This window comes from Salmo salar, chromosome ssa28 (assembly GCF_905237065.1).
Source record: "Salmo salar chromosome ssa28, Ssal_v3.1, whole genome shotgun sequence".
Taxonomy (NCBI): domain Eukaryota; kingdom Metazoa; phylum Chordata; class Actinopteri; order Salmoniformes; family Salmonidae; genus Salmo; species Salmo salar.
The window spans coordinates 3562733-3580635 of record NC_059469.1 but is presented as its reverse complement, the minus strand read 5'-3'; the positions used below and the strand labels follow the sequence as shown (position 1 = coordinate 3580635).

At 40.4% G+C, this 17903-nt stretch overlaps 1 protein-coding gene across 1 annotated transcript in view; it reads right to left on the bottom strand.

The window, feature by feature from the left end:
- Positions 1-4802: 4802 nt before the first annotated feature.
- LOC106589217 (ras-related protein Rab-26) overlaps positions 4803-17903 on the bottom strand; it is a 104043-nt gene continuing 90942 nt past the window's right edge. Inside the window, exons 6-9 of the mRNA XM_014178937.2 lie at positions 5978-6043; positions 5643-5699; positions 5139-5215; positions 4803-4961 (exon numbers count right to left, since the gene is read on the bottom strand). Of these exons, the coding sequence (XP_014034412.1) occupies positions 4859-4961; positions 5139-5215; positions 5643-5699; positions 5978-6043 (303 nt within the window). The 3' untranslated portion in view covers positions 4803-4858. The remainder of the gene's footprint in view (positions 4962-5138; positions 5216-5642; positions 5700-5977; positions 6044-17903) is intronic.

Here is a 17903-nt window from a genome sequence, read left to right as displayed (position 1 = left end):
TTACTCTCAACTCTCACTTCTTCTAAATCTTATTTTAATTAAGCATCTTTGCTGGTTAGGTGTGCCTTGAATTCTAAATAAATCGCTGACAGTGTCACCAGCAAAGCACCCCCACACCTCCTCCTCCATGCTTCACGGTGGGAACCACACATGCAGAGATCATCCGTTTACCTATTCTGCATCTCACAAAGACACGGTGGTTGGAACCAGAAATCTCAAATTTAGACTCATCAGACAAAAATAAAGATTTCTACCCATCTAATGGCCATTGCTCGTGTTTCTTACCCCAAGCAAGTCTCTTCTTCTTATTGGTGTCCTTAAGTGGTGGTTTCTTTGCAGCAATTTGACCATGAGGGCCTGATTCACGCAGTCTCTGAACAGTTGATGTTGAGATATCTGTTTATTTGGGCTGCAATTTCTGAGGCTGGTAACTCTAATGAACTTATCGTCTGCAGCAGAGGTAACTCTGGGACATCCTTTCCTATGGCGGTCCTCATGAGAGCCAGTGTCATCATAGGGCTTGATGGACTGTCATTTCTCTTTGATTATTTGAGCTGTTCTTGCCATAATATGGACTTGGTATTTGACCAAATAGGGGTATCTGCTGTATACCACCCCTACCTTGTCACAACACATCTGATTGGCTCATTAATAAGGAAAGAAATTCCACAAATGTACTTTTAATAAGGCACACCTGTTAATTGAAATACATTCCAGATGACTACCTCATGAAGCTGGTTGAGAGAATGCCAAGAGTGTGCAAAGCTGTCATCAAGGCAAAAGGCTGGCTACTTTGAAGAATCTCAAATATAAAATAATTTTTGATTTGTTTAACACTCTTTTGTTACTTCATGATTCCATATGTGTTTTTTCATAGTTTTGACATCTTCACTGTTATTCTACATTGTAGAAAATAGTAAAAATAAAGAAAAACCCTTGAATGAGTAGGTGTGTCCAAACTTTGACTGGTACTGTATGTCGCATAATGCTTACCTCATTATTCAATGTTTTATTTTTTTTACTGCATTAGGGATAACGTACGTACACGTTTCGGCTTTACAGCCTACTTCAGTGGGTAGGTACACTTTACTTTAATTCAAAACAGCATTTGTAAAGAACAACAAATGAGCAGCGGGTGCTTCTAATCAGGGTTGCCACTCATCGGTCAATCAGGGACCCAGGCAACTCACAAATCAATCACCCCAGGTGTCCACTCACCAAAATACATCACATCAATTCATGATGTCAGAGAAGCTGTGTAATTTATTACTCTACATAAAACCTCTGACAAGCTCGTTATGTCTGACAACTAATTTTGTCCCTGCATCATCAAAAGAGTGGTCAATTGGTTCATCCCATCAACTACATCTAGAGATATTGTAGAGAACCAACAGGAAAATGTGTTTTACATTTTAAGATTATGTAAATCATTGAATGTATTGGAGTGAATGGATACATTGTAAAAATCATTTGAGCAAAAAAAGGTACATCTTCTGAAGTTCTAAAAGCTCTCTGAAAGCACCTGGAAGAATCTCTGCCGGTTGACCTGAGATGCTGCACTCAACCAGTTTGTGGAATTTGGAGAAGTCATTGTGATGCAGAACCATGTCTTCTCTCATATCGACTCAGAGACTGGGTGGAAGTGAGTAACATGGCGAGATGAAGTGTCATATTGTCGACATCCAAGCTGCTTACTGTAACGTTACCACCATAACAATATCTGGTAAAAAATAGAGGCAACCTTCCTCCATAATTCATCACGCATTTCTCACTTTTCCAACCAGAAACCCAGATGAGCCAAAACTCCAAACATAGTGACACTGATGAGCCTCATCCTTCCAGAGGACTACAAATATCTGATGTATACAGTTAGGTTGGTCATTTTGGGGGAAATCCAAAAAGACCCAATGATAGCGGAGTTGATCACACACACACACACACACACACACACACACACACACACACACACACACACACACACACACAAAGGAGAACTGGTTAGACTTTGACTGTACCAACACAAAAGGATGCAACAGTAAGTTTTATTTCGGGTTAATCTCAACTCTCACTTCTTCTAAATCTTATCTTAAATAAGCGTCTTTGCTGACTGAAAATATGACTGCTGATAGATAACCTCTGTACATACCTCTTTCTCTGTTATGTTTTTCCAGTGAATCAGTTAGTTTTTTTGACAGAAATACATAGAGCAGAATATATAGTTGGGTAACACTTTGCCTTGCAGTACCAATAGTTACATCCCATGTGGACAACACTGCTATATTGGGTCACAGGCCAGGTATCCCAATAATCCAACTCCATAAGGATTCCACCCTGTTTTCAAAGTAAAGCATTCAGACACAGGAGGTGTGTTGCGATGTTTTGTAGTGATAAGAAAAAGTCTGATGAAAGTTGCACACCCTATTACTCTGTGAGTAATATATACTATACAACTTTCACTATTCATTTTCCAAGTTTATGGTATGCCCCTTGTCAATCATTTCAGTATGCCAGGATAACAACTTCTCCCTCAATATGAGCAAGACAAAGGAGATGATTGTGGACTACAGGAAAAGGAGGGCCGAGCACGCCCCCATTCTCATCAACGGGGCTCTAGTGGAGCAGGTTGAGAGCTTCATGTCCCTTGGTGTCCACATCACCAACGAACTATCATGGTCCAAACACACCAAGACAGTCGTGAAGAGGGCACGACAAGGCCTATTCCCCCTCGGGAGACTAAAAAGATTTGGCATGGCTCCTCAGATCCTCAAAAAGTGCTACTGAGAGTATCCTGACTGGTTGCATCACCACCTGGTATGGCAACTGCTACAGAGGGTAATGCGTACAGCCCAGTACATCCCAGGGGCCAAGCTTCCTGCCATCCAGGACCGCTATACCAGGCGGTGTCAGAGGAAAGCCCTAAAAATTGCCAAAGACTCCAGCCACCCTAGTCATAGACTGTTCTCTCTGCTACCGAACGGCAAGCGGTACCGGAGCGCCAAGTCTAGGTCCAAAAGGCTTCTTAACAGCTTCTACCCCCAAGCCATAAGACTACTGAACAACTAATCAAATGGCTACCCCCCCCCCTTGTTTTACACTGCTGCTACTCGCTGTTTATTATCCATGCACAGTCACTTCACATATTACCTAAATTACCTCAACTAACCTGTACCCCCACAAATTTACTGTGTACTATTCCGTATACCCCTTGTCAATAATTTTGTTGTGCATCTTTAACTCTTGCTTGATGAGGGCAACACTGCCATACACTGACTCCCACTTACCTGACGTGACCATAGGGTGAGTCTGTGGAGTCATGCTTCTACTGGACTCGAATCTAGAGTCTGAGGAAACCAAGAACATATCATTCACTACTGTGCATCTTAAACTTTATTGTGAATATTGAAGTTACATAAAAAATATGACTTACTGTATCTGATTGGACTACATAAGTACAGTAGGTTTACACTCATCTATAATCAAAACATTTAATGATTTGCTGTCAAATCGATACATCCTAATTCAATATTGCATCAATATTCTTTCGTCAAGCAATATAGTATTTCAATTAAATATGAACAAAAACAGTATGAAACTCCATATCACTTACGTTATGGCAATTACATATATTTCTATTTATACACCCAGAATTATGAATCTTTTGAACTAAAAAGTGTTGTAAATTGATACAAAGGTCAGATTTGCAGAGTGCAACTTCTCAAAATACAACGGTCCTGACAAGAAAGACATTGATAAATCATGGAATTTTTGAAATAAAGTAGGTATACTGAACAATACCGTATTAAAATACAGGACTGAGGTTTTGCCTCTAGAATATCAATATAACATGATGTTAGACAACCTGTACAACAGAAACACATACAACAACATTCAAACATTTGAACAAACCCTTTCGTAAAGTGTTACGGCAGTCCATATTGATATTATAGTGCTTCAATGCACATTTGAATTGCATAAGCAGCCCACAGTTTCTATTTCGGCTACTTTACTATCTCTAGATTTTCTACATCACTTGACGCCATTTTCAATTCGAGACAACCATTTACAAGTAATGCAAACAATAAAGCTCCAGATTATACATTTCATTTTAAATATATACACCACATACATTCTTAGTAATATTGCACAAAATGACTCAAGTGGATCATGAATGATGAATTCCAAACGAGGAATTACAACGAGGAGAGAGTGAAGGCTACAAATGGATTTTGGATACATTCACAGATGCAAGAAGAGGTGTGTGAGGAGGGAGCTGCAGTTGGGTGGGGGATGACTTGGATGAAGACCAGGGCCGGCTCCAGGCATAAGCGACATTGTGTCCTCGGCCCTGATGAGAACACAACATATCACCAGGAAGAGAAATAATCTGAGAAGGTGGAAGATGATGCAGAGGTACTCTAACTTGAAATACTCGACCGGTAACCTTAATATAGTGGGTGTACTTTCATAAGTTCATGTACTTTGCTTGGTGCTCTTTACTGAATGAGTTTCACAAAAATGATTGACTGACAGACTGTGATTCTTACTGTATTTATGCACTGAACTTGTGTCACCCTTTTATCATACAGTAGGGGGCAGAAGACAATGCAAAATGAATCCACTCATACAACATACATACACACCCACCACTGTTAAAACTTAAATGTATCACTATTCATAAATACAGTGCACTTGCATCAACATGCATGAGGAAAATGACACAGAAACACAAGTTAGAAGACATACTGGTAGACATACACACACACACACCAGATACACCCCCCCCCCCCACACACACACACACACACACACACACACACACACACACACACACACACACACACACACACAGAAGACAGGTTTATGAGTGGCAGCAGCCAGCACTTTTCATCTCCTTGTTGACATAATCCTGAAGCTGAAACTTTGGTTCGTCAGGCTCCTTCATCGACCTGTGCTTCAGCTCTCTGAGAGAAAGACAGAGGCCGGAGACATAGGAAGATTAAATCTCACAGAGCATATTTACCGCATAGGCTATCTTGATTCTGTGTTTTTACTTCGTAATCGCATGCATGACAAAACAAAAAGGCAATGATTGACATGTCATCTCTAAGGAACGCAGCACTGGTAAACATCCTACTCACTTAGCCACAGCAGTGAATGCCAGCTCCACATTCAGGCCAGACTTAGCACTGGTCTCCATGAAGGGCACCCCAAACACCTGCACAGTGGAGAGCGAGAGTCCTCTAAGTTTTAGTGTACAAGGTACCTGGTGTGCGTGTGTGTGTGAGAGACATATAGGAGTTTTGTATATCGTTATTATTACACAGCCTGATGATAACAAGGGCATCGGACGTCCATCTCCCTTACAACCATGTACAGTCAGTTACTGTTTCAAGCCTGGGAACTCATCAGAGCGGACTGATGTTGAAAATTGAGTTAGCGAACTCACTTCAGAGACTCCAAGCAATGATAGCAGAAGGTGCTCCTATGAATACCTAATGAGAGAGATCAAGACACACCCGGACTATTTTAGGGGGATTCATGTGTCTGTGCGGACTAAAATAGATGTAAACCTGGACATCAAAAGGGTCAATACTGTGTGTGTGATTTTGAGTTTGTGTATTTATTTGTTAATAACAGCTTACCTTGGCCAGTTTCTCTCCCTCCTCTCTCTTCACCACTCTCTCGTGTGCCACATCAGCCTTTAAGAGATCACAAAAAGCTCCTGAAAACATTATCTTCTTTCATCTATTCTCTCTTTCATCATCTACTTACACTAGCACAGTCCTCTCTTTTATTTTCTGCATGCAGTGACACAAATATATCTGCCTCTTTCTTTCGTTCTGCCTCTCTCAATTCATAGTAATGCACTATGCATCCATCCATCCTTCCCTATCTACCTCTTTCTTTCTTTCTCTCAATTCATAGTAATGCAATGATTATCCATCCAAAAATCTGTACTTCCAGTGGGAGGGCTGACCTTGTTGCCCAGCAGCATTAGCACCACATCCTGCTGAGCATACTCATGGATCTCTGTCAGCCATGCCTGGAGAGAGGGAAGAAGAGATGGAGAGAGAGAGAGGGGGCAGAGAGAGCAAGAACGAGAGAGAGTGAGCGAGCGGGAGAGGGAGGGAGGGAGGGAGGAGAAAGGGATACAAATAAAAAGGTTAGGACCTGAGAATGGGAAAGTGAACCTGGTGGAAGAAAATCTAAGGAACCATGCAAAACAATGCGTTGAAAAGGAAGATGAACAATGATCAGTCGAAGAAGCACACAAAGTTGGAAGACGGAAATGATAGAAGAGCGTGGAGTACAACCCCTTACTGACAATGCTAATGAAACATATTGTATTGTTAGATGGTGTTCATCACCTGGAATCTCAGGGGAATCAATAACACAAAGAAACAGAAAAAAAGACTAGAGAGTTTTAATGAGCAGACAAACAGTACTGAGCTTCAATGCAACATCCACAGAACCCCAAAACAAAGAACACTTTGTTGTCACCCCTGTTCTAAGGTTGAGTAGTGCACTACTTCCATCTTCCCTTGTTCTCTCCCGCAATCTGTCTTATTTTAATACAGGTTAGTGGTCCCTGGCCTCCCTGTTAGATCTTCTGGTTAAATAGAGGTTAGTGTCTCTGGGGAACCATGATAGATTTCATGAAGGAACCAGCCAAACACACTGTCATTACTCTTTCTATGAGTCCCTCTGTTCACACCCCTCCCTCTCCATCATTTCATTATCTGTGCATTAGGATGGTCCACTATCTCCTCTCTCTTGCTTTCTTTCTCTCTATATCTATTTACTCCCTCTTGCGCTCTCTCTCTCTTTCTCTCTATTTACTCTTGCTCTCTCCTACTTTGTCTCTCTTCTCTAAACAGCTCCACTCATCCCTTGTTCCTCAGGACTAAAAGCTCCTGGTCTTCCTACAATCTGATTGGGAGACACAGCTACACCTGAAAGCAGAAGCTCATGGGACACGTACTGGCACATTGTTCCCGTAATTGGTTTTGATGGCAGGAGGCTGAATAGAACACTAATGAGAGTTAGGAGAGGGAGAGGAGAGGAAAGGGAGAGGAGAGGAAAGAGAGAGGAGATAAGATGACAAGAGAAGAGAAGAGGAAAGAAAAGAGTGAACACATGAGCTAGCCATTTGACCTGCTGTGCTGTGTCTTTCCCTGGCTGTTAGAGCAGAGCTCCATGTGTAAACTCCTGCTAATGATAGCAGTTTCTCTCTGTCTCTGCTTATTTAATGACAGAGTTCTGGCCTACATTAGTGTTTTTCATTAACCCACAAAATAATGAGACATATTGTCAGTATGGTAATTCCTGTCCATTAGGCCTAACTGTCGAGCTGCGGCAGAGTATTCAGTGCAGGGAGGGAGGGTTGCTAGACTGCGTGTGTTTAGAGATTGTGCCCAAAGCTATCGTAGTATGTCAGCTAAGTGTGTGTGTATGTGTGGCTGTGTGTGTGCGTGCATGTGTGCATGCAGCTTCAATTAACAGAAAGTAACAAACACAAATCAACAAAAAATCGATTTGAAAGTCTGTTTGACTTCCATCTTGCTCCTTGATAGTCACTGTCCTATCACTGTGAAATGGAGACCAAGAATGGATGGAGAAGGCCAGCTCCTCCTCTCTCTCAGCTGGAGTCACACATGTGCACGCAGAGATGTTATAACAAGCACGCACGTATACACACGCACACATAATGTATATGAAAATGCTTATCCCTGTTAGTTTAATGCCTTATTCTAAACACCTGGCCTCTCGCTTTGTTCTGGTACCACTAAATGATATTAAACAAGCTGCACATATATTACCGCCCAAAGCCCTCTTCAATTAGACCCACTTCTGATACAGTACTGCCCTGAAAACAGCCATCCAACCATAACCTGGATACTGTTAAAGTAGGACTGCTGAATTTCAATTACTACTGACACACCAAAGCTTAAAGGGATAGTTCCCCGACATTAGATATATCCATATGATTTATTTAGTGGCCAGTTTATCTAAAGCAAAGTTTAAAATTGCAGTTTCTTCATGTCCATAGAAAGAGTTCAAGGTAAGGAAACAAATATCTAAATACATAATTCCGCGAAACTATCCCGGTAAGTTGCTATTATTGTACTGTGTGTATACTGTATGCTGTATGAGAAAGGACTCCTACCTGTAAAGCCTTACATTTCTGCAGTTAACACCTGACTTATCGCCAAAAAGTGATGGAACGTATGTGCGCGTGTGCTTTCATTGATGATAACTGAGGCATTTGGATAGAGTCTGTGTATGTGCAACTGCAGAATTTCTGTACACATACTAGCATGTTCTTGCAAACTCAATAACTCATCAGCAATGATAAATAGTGCACATTTCCCTGAAGATGTCTTCAGGGAGGTAAATACACAAAACACAAGAGCTCCAAACTATGATCTGAATTTCAATGAGAGGAAGGTGACTGGAATAATGTCAGAAGTTTAAAGGGAGAGGACGAGTGTGAGACATCACATATCCAACTGATATACTGTACGCTTTATGTGTAGTGCATGGATATGTTATGGGTAGTAAATAAACTGGAAAGCACTAAAAGCTCCTCAATGCTCAATCAATGGGGGTTTGGACTGAAGAGTGATAAACTCTTGTGAACAGATCTTTGAAAACATAACTGGTACCGTAAAATCTGTCAGGAAGGAATGGGATATGTGGGATAACGAGCAACAGTAGTTCCGGTGTTTGTTTGGGTTTTTTCGTCAGTGGTTATTTGGACAAACTACGATTTCGCAGGTGTTAGCATCTTTCGAATATTTGAAGGGGAGGGAAAATTCGGCCAGTAACATGCAAAGACAGAGGGTGGAGCTCCTCGTTCCGGTTTCACTCTTTGTTCTAGCATCTCTTGATCCCTTCTCTTAACATGTATGGACCCAGAACATAATTGAACAGCTGACCAATTATGCAAGACTTTAGTTTTGAGTTAACCGAGATTAGTCCACTGAAAACGAGGGCTCTTGGTTGGTTGCATTGATGTCCTTGCACAGTGCATTAAAAAGAACATCTGCAGTGATATGCTGGTGAAATCTGAAAGGCACCAGGAACCAATGTGATCTCGACTATACATTTTTCAGTAATTCAACTGTAGACAATGTGAAAGATCTCTCCCCCTTTCTCCCTCTCTCTCCCCTCTCTCTCTTTCTCTCCGGTCAGGACCGGTTCTCCATATAGCCCAGTGGACCCGGCTGCGGCTGCAGCTGCAATCAGGCCCATTGTATCAACTGAATGGAGGTGGTGATTCTCCAAAAACCCCAGCTGAACACAGAGGCTCAAAGCTGGGGATAGCAGAGGATAGTTCTGAGGAGAGCAGAGTATAATGGAAGAGAAGTATGAATAAGCATAGACACAATTAAAATTCAAATGTTTTATTTTTTTGTAGGAGTACTGTACAAGTCTGATACAAAAAAAACAAATTTGTCAAAAGCAAAATAAAATTGAATCTAGGCTTCTTCCCCCAGGAAGAGGAATGCTGATGTGTCAGACAAACCAGACTAATAGATCAAAGATCCTTTAGAGAGAGAGAATGTACCAGGTGCTAGAATATGTGCTGTAGGCAGGAGTAGAGGGATTATGCCACACAGTACCTCTAACACATGCTACACATACGTGACTCACCACCTGGATTCGGTCTTATGTAGCAAAATTTGAAATCTTGTTTTTTTTTACATTGGATAAAAGTAGAGACTCAGTGCTACAAAATGGTATATCATACACTACAGTTGAGGAATAATGGGAAAGTAATTCTGCTTTGAAAGTTGATCAACTCGTGAACTCACTTTTGAGAAAATGGCCTTTGAATGTTTTGGTATCTAGTGAAGAGCTCTTTTTTGTCTACACCCATTCAGCATCGTTCACAACCTCTTAAGCTTTAGCCCCACCCATCTCGTTTCGCTCTCGTAGCGAACACTTGACGCTATGGCCGATGATTTGTTTAAATCTGGATAACATGAAAACAGCCTAACCAGCTCTGCTGGCAACAATTTCATTAAGCTTTTTTGCAGACGTTTACAGACACCAGCCATATTCAACGGGTGTTGTACACACGTCACGTAACGTTAGCTAATGAGCCAGCCAGCTAACGTTAGCTAATTAAATCACAATGAACCTAAGTGCCAACAATGCCACAGTGCTGGGGGCTAACCAACCAGGTTCAACGTTAGCTAGCTACAATTAGGCTTTAACCTGTTATGGATAGGGGGCAGTATTTTCACGGCCGGATAAAAAACGTACCCGATTTAATCTGATTATTACTCCTGCCCAGAAACTAGAATATGCATATAATTATTAGCTTTGGATAGAAAACACTCCAAGGTTTATAAAACTGTTTGAATGGTGTCTGTGAGTATAACAGAACTCATTTGGCAGGCCAAAACCTGAGAAGATTCTGTACAGGAAGTACCCTGTCTGACCATTTCTTGGCCTTCTTGATCATCTCTATCCAAAACAGGGGATCTCTGCTGTTACATGACACTTCCTACGGCTCCCATGGGCTCTCAGAAGGCGGCAAAAAGCTGAATGGTGGCTTTGCAGGCCCAGGCTGAAAAACATTAGCGCGTTTGGATAGTGGTCGGTCAGAGTACTATGAGACTGAGGCGCGTGCACGAGTCGACTCCATGTTTACTTTCTCTCTCTTTGAACGAAAACAACCACTCCCGGTCGGAATATTATCGCTTTTTTACGCGAAAAATGGCATAAAAATTGATTTTAAACAGCGGTTGACATGCCTCGAAGTATGGTAATGGAATATTTAGAATATTTTTGTCACGAAACGCGTCGGGCGCGTAAACCCTTCGTCACCCTTGGATAGTGTCTTGAACGCACGAACAAAGCGCCGCTATTTGGATATAACTACGGATTATTTTGAACCAAACCAACATTTGTTATTGAAGTAGAAGTCCTCGGAGTGCATTCTGATGAAGAACAGCAAAGGTAATAACATTTTTCTTATAGTAAATCTGACTTTGGTGAGGGCTAAACTTGGTGGGTGTCTAAATAGCTAGCCCTGTGATGCCGGGCTATCTACTTAGAATATTGCAAAATGTGCTTTCACCGAAAAGCTATTTTAAAATCGGACATAGAGAGTGCATAGAGGAGTTCTGTATCTATAATTCTTAAAATTAGTTATGTTTTTTGTGAACGTTTATCGTGAGTAATTTAGTAAATTCACCGGAAGTGTTCGGTGGGAATGCTAGTTCTGAACGTCACATGCTAATGTAAAAAGCTGTTTTTTGATATAAATATGAACTTGATTGAACAAAACATGCATGTATTGTATAACATAATGTCCTAGGCGTGTCATCTGATGAAGATCATCAAAGGTTAGTGCTGCATTTAGCTGTGGTTTTGTTTTTTGTGACATTATATGCTAGCTTGAAAAATGGGTGTCTGATTATTTCTGGCTGGGTACTCTGCTGACATAATCTAATGTTTTGCTTTCGCTGTAAAGCCTTTTTGAAATCGGACAGTGTGGTTAGATAAAGGAGAGTCTTATCTTTAAAATGGTGTAAAATAGTCATATGTTTGAAAAATTGAAGTTTTTGTATTTTTGAGGAATTTGTAATTCGCGCCACGCCTATCATTGGATATTGGAGCAGGTGTTGCGCTAGCGGAACGTCTAGATGTAAGAGGTTAACTAGAAAAGCAAACGACTCTGGGAAACAAATAATACCGTCAGCTATGGAGCCAGCCAGCTAAAGTTAGCTAGCTAGCTAACAGTACACTTTAGCTTGAATTGAAACCACTTTTTGTCAAAATTAGAAACGTGTAATATCTGAAAATGTAGCTAGCTAGCACTAGACTATCTTACCTGTATACATCATCATGCATGATGGATGCGTCTCCCTGTCAGGAATGCCATACCACGGTTGCCCTTAGTTTGAAGATGTAATCCGGAGACAGGTGTTTTCTCCATCTCTTTAGCTATCATACTCTAATTCCACTGATTTCAAAACTTGATCCTCCAGAAAGTGGAGAGCAACACTTATGCAGCTCCACTACACAATACATTTAAAAAAAAAGCTGCGTTTGACAGGATTGCCAACACAGACTGACGAGCTCATCCGAACTCCTCTCTCGGCATGTCCAGCCCACTCATTATCTCAGTCAATCATGGCTAGTGGGAAGGTTGCTTGACTTTTTCTGTGGCTTAAGGCTCGTAATTTAATGCTCGTAATTTAACAATTGTATTCATATTTACAGATGGCATACAAGTTTGTTATTAAGGCACATGACAGCTCACATGTTCGAGAAGGCATTTCTGCCAAAAAACGCATTTTGATGAAAAAAATATTTTTACGTTCAAACGGCTCTCCTGTGAAGTCGTGACTTGCGACATACACCTAGTTTCCAGAATCAGGTCACATATGGTAAGAAAGAAATACACACAAACACCCACACAGACACACACACACAGCACTATCCTCCAAGCTTGAGGCCTCCATGTGAGTCACTCTCCTCTACAAGTTTCTATTTCCTCTTTTCAAACTGGCCTAAGGCACTAGATCCAGAGACACACATTTCTGAAATGTTTTGTCTCATGCAAAAGCCCACCAAGCATGGTCATTTAAACTACAGTTAACTAATGTTTAGCCAGGGCCCATTGTTGAGTTGTCACAACAGTCCCTTCTGTGCCAAGGCTTAGGACTGGTTTGTGGCCACCCAGCAAACCAGGAACATTCCCAGAACATTAGCTAAGATTCCTGTTAAGTTATTGTTAGGGTTTTTATCGAACATTAAGACATTCAAATCATAAAAAGATTCAAAGAATGTTTTTGATAACAATTTTGTAATCTTTTTCATATTAAGCTAATATACAGAATTGTTTTAAGATGGTCACAACAAGGATTATTTACCTATTGGATTTAGAATTTTAGGAACCCTTTTGGTATAAAAAATTATTATAATTATTATTTGATGAAACATTGAATTTGGCCTTACTTCTATTAGCCCATAGAAATGCATAAATAACATATTTATACATGGAAAAACAGATATACAAAAATACATCTAAAGGAAATTTGTGTCTGAGATATATAAGAAATATATACACTACTGGTCAAAAGTTTTAGAACATATTCAAGGGTTTTACTTTATTTTAACTATTTTCGGTGTCCTTTAGTAGTGGTTTCTTTGCAGCAATTCGACCATGAAGGCCTGATTCATGCAGTCTCCTCTGAACAGTTGATGTTGAGATGTTTCTGTTACTTGAACTTTGTGAAGCATTTATTTGGGCTGCAATTTCTGAGGCTGGTAAATCTAATGAACTTATCCTCTGCAGCAGAGGTAACTTTGGGTGTTCCATTCCTGTGGCGGTCCTCATAAGAGCCAGTTTCATCATAGCGCTTGATGGTTTTTGCAACTGCACTTGAAGAAACTTTCAAAGTTCTTGACATTTTCCGTATTGACTGACCTTCATGGCTTAAAGTAATGATGGACTATCGTTTCTCTTTGCTTATTTGAGCTGTTCTTGCCATAATATGACTTGGTATTTTACCCCCCCGTCACAACACAACTGATTGGCTCAAACGCATTAAGAAGGAAAGAAATTAACATAAATAAACGTGGAAAGTCAAGGGGTCTGAATACTTTCTGAATGCACAGTATATACAGTACCAGTCAAAAGTTTGGACACACCTACTCATTCAAGGGTTTTTCTTTATGTTTACTATTTCCTACGTTGTAGAATAATAGTGAAGACATCAAAACTACGAATTAACACATATGTAATCATGTAGTAACCAAAAAGGTGTTAAACAAATCAGAACATATTTTATATATTGAGATTCTTCAAAGTAGCCACCCTTTGCCTTGATGACAGCTTTGCACACCCTTGGCATTCTCTCAACAAGCTTCATGAGGAAGTCAACTGGAATGTATTTCAATTAACAGGTGTGCCATGTTAAAAGTTCATTTGTGGAATTAATTTCATTCTTAATGGGTTTGAGCCAATCCGTTGTGTTGTTACAAGTTAGGGTGGTATACAGAAGAGGGATATGGGGTGGTATACAGCCCTATTTGGTAATAGACCAAGTCCATATTATGGCAAGAACAGCTCAAATAAGCATTCATTTAAGACATGAAGGTCAGTCAATCCGGAACATTTCAAGAACTTTGAAAGTATGCCAAAAGATGTACTAAATTCGCCAAAATACGAAGTATACAAGCAGTGCACACTATTTCCGTGCTTGTAGGGCCCATAATACAATTCTTCCAAAAATGGGCGTGGCTTAACAACATTTTCAGATTTCCAGAAAATGGCGATAAATATGCAGCCGTAGTCCGATGAGAGCGGATACAATTTTATTGCTGTAACAAATTATGACAAATGTTAAGAAAATGTTGAGCAATGTAATAAAGTAATGACTTTTCAAATAAGTTACGTTAGCTGACAATTTGTTAGCTAAGCTATCCTTATGAACCACAGCATATCATTACAGCAGTATGTACCGGTATGTTAGCTAGCTACCTAACGTTAGTTGGCTACTAATACGTCGAACTTGCCAGTATATTACTATATGTCATTCTTAGCTTAGCTCAGTGGTATAGTCGTTGTGCATTCTCATTGGGCACAGCTGGTTAATTCGCTCTGGCTATCTACTGTACTCCTTTTTCAGAGCACTCTCATCTGAGTGTGCCAGAGTGCAGAAAAACTGATACATTTATGAACACTCAACACCCATTGAATATGTCTGGTGTCAGTAAAAAAAGTCAAAAAAGCATAATTAAATTGTTGCCAGCAGCACAGTTACAGTCACCAACGCTCTGGATAACATGAAAACAGCCTAACCAGCTCTGTTAGGAGGAGTAAAATGGTCAGAGTGAGGTGTTCTCTCATTTGTGTTTGGAAGTAGTAAGCAAGCTTGCCAACGTTAACCAGGTAGCTTGGATGCTTGACTGCCGTTGTGATGTCAGAACTCTCAGATCAACCCTACCCCGAGAGCAAAACACTCTGAATTTACGCACGGACAATCTGACAACGCTCTGAATTTACGAACGCCCAGAGCGCACTCCAGATTGAATTTACACACCCAAAGTCGTAAAATGTCTAACTAGTAATTTGTTATGCTAACAAGCTAGCAAGAGATTGCATAGCAACAGAATTAACTTCCGGTAGACAGGAGAAGCGCTAGTACGCTCAACTGAAAAGATACCGTTTGCTAACAGTAGTATGTTAAGATGGGTTTTCGAACAAAGCTTATCTTGTCAGTTTCAAAATATTTTCTAACAATTTGTATTTTCCAAGAACAGTTTGAATTTAGGTGGGCTCTGCTTCCTCATTAATTCATATAAGTAGCTCATTTCAGTGTTATGGACAATTCATGTTTGAGGATTTACTGAGCCGGACAAACTACTCTCTTCAAGGAGAGCCCTTTCCCATTTTTTCCGCACATCATGTATGCAGACATTTGCACAGTCTTGCATGAACTGACACATTTTCTGGCTGGCGCTCGCATTGTTGCATTGTTGTTTTCCTTAAAAATAATAACTTTGGACAAATGTGCGTTCCTGTCAAAGTAAGTGCCTTATTTTCTGTATGTATCGTGTTGTCATTTCTACTGTAGCATACAGTATGTATGGAGCATAATGTATTTACAGTTTTATTCACATGTTTTCAAGACAAATAAAGCATTCTGATTATTGCATAGATTGTAATGGACACCTATGATGTGTGTAAAATACTTTTTTAAATGTTGTACTGATTATAATGAGCTAATGCTAAGCTATTTGCCAGCTATGTGTGGCGACATGTTTGTTGACATTATACAATGCATTCTGGGTGTCACGTAAATCTGTCAGACCAAAGATGTTATAATGTGGTGAAGGAATGGTTCACTCATCTTTCGAATAAACTTCCAGAAGTAAATGAAGAGAAGTGAATGATCGTAGATAACACACCCCTCCTTTCAACATACATACTGCAAAAATGCCAAACTCATCTTGTCTCCTCTTAATATCTTTGGTTGATGCGAAAAAACAAACATGTTGGTGCGCACAAACTACCCATCATCAGATTACTTTCAATTTCTAGTGTTTTACTCAATTATTTCAATCAATGTTGAGCTCACCCTTGATGTGATGAATTATAAATAGTAATTGCTATTAGCTCATTCATATTGTGGTTTCTGTCAGCCGAGAGTTCTCTAAATATGACCGCTTGTGTTATATCAATCTTTCCTCAGTTTGCGCTAGAACTAATGTAGCCTATGTTTTCCGGTTTGGATGATTGTGTCTGCTGTCGCTACTTCTGTGAATGTCTGAACATTGCATCCAAAAATAAACGGGTCACATTCAGGTAATAACTTTGTAAGGACTGTGTTTGTGCAGAATGTTTCTGTGAAAAACCAGTGTGGCCAGTTCAAATGCTGACTGTTGCGTCAATCAAAACTGGACGTTCTAAATAAGCGTTCTAATCACACCGGTTTGAGCGTACGCTGCATGAACCACTGTAGAGTGATCACACTTTCCTTGCTCCAGCTCCACCTGCAAAGGATACGGTCAGGTGATTGCAACGTAAATGACACATCATGTTAGAAGTGTTTCCACTCGAGTAGCCGACAGTGGCAAAGCAATGCTTGCAGACTGTACTTTGTTTGTTTACGGTCTTCTTACCCTCGTAATTGTATTCGGTGGCTCTTCAAATTTGCTTCTCTCTGTCTTGTCACTTTGGAGCTGAGAGAATATTTGTTTTTAGTTTCCCCTCTCTTCATGGGGCCCCTTTAGGGAGGTTTCCTATTGAGATGTCATTGTAAATCGTCCATTGGTTGCTTAAGGGGGAGGGGGTTGCGGTCATCAACTTGTTTATTTAGCAGACATCACTTGCTGCTTATATTCAGTCAACTCATATATTTTAAGAAAATCATGGAATATAACTGAAACATAACTGAAACATTTTTGTTTCACTTAGAATAAAAACCTTGGGGTAACAACAGTTTTAGTAAGTAATATGCTACAGTCAGGTTACAGCTTCTTCGGGACGAAGTAGAAACAAAAAAATAAGTGTCGTTTTTCATGTGTGGACAGGGGAATAGCAATTCTTACACTATTGTTCTAAATTCAATCACCCTCTTCATCTTCATCCTCATCATTCAGTTAATTCAAATTAAATTGCGAAGTCATGCACAATTATCAGTTTCTATTTGGTTTATATCGCACATTCATTGACAGCATTCATTCAGGTAGAGACACATTAGTGCCTTGGGACCAACACTTTACACTGTACCCAAAAGGATATCAGCGCTCTAACTCCCCCTTGCGGTGGTCTGGAGCAATGAAGCAGTCACGCAGGGTAATGTGCTAAACCACAAATTACTTCAATGTCCCGCGCCATAATCTCAAAACCTTTCATTGAGGAACCACTGTACAAAGTGTGACCCTTCTTGAAATGAGGAGTCTGCATGGTCATCACCACGGACCCGGACACCCCAAGCCCCTCATAATGTTGGATGTCAGTGGTGGACCCTGTGTAGACTATAATGTACTGGACAAATCCTGTCTTTACGTCGCACATAACAAAGAACTTGACCCCAAACCTGTGCCTTTTGGAGGGAACGTATTGATGGAACGCCAGCCTACCTTTCCATAAAATCAGGGACTCGTCAATGCATAGGTCCTTGTATGGCACAAAGACCAGACCGAATGCTGATGTCAGGCTGGTAAGAATTGTCTTATTTTGTGTAAGGGGTCATTTAGGTTGGCAGTAGCATTGTTGATGAAATGCAAGCATCACAACAGAACTAGGAAGCGGCGTTGGGAAAAGAGCGAGGCAAAGAAGGGAATTGCAAACATAGGATCCGTGCTCCAGTATCCCATTTAGTTTTTTGTCATTTAGCAGACACTCTTATCCAGAGTGACTTACAAGTGCA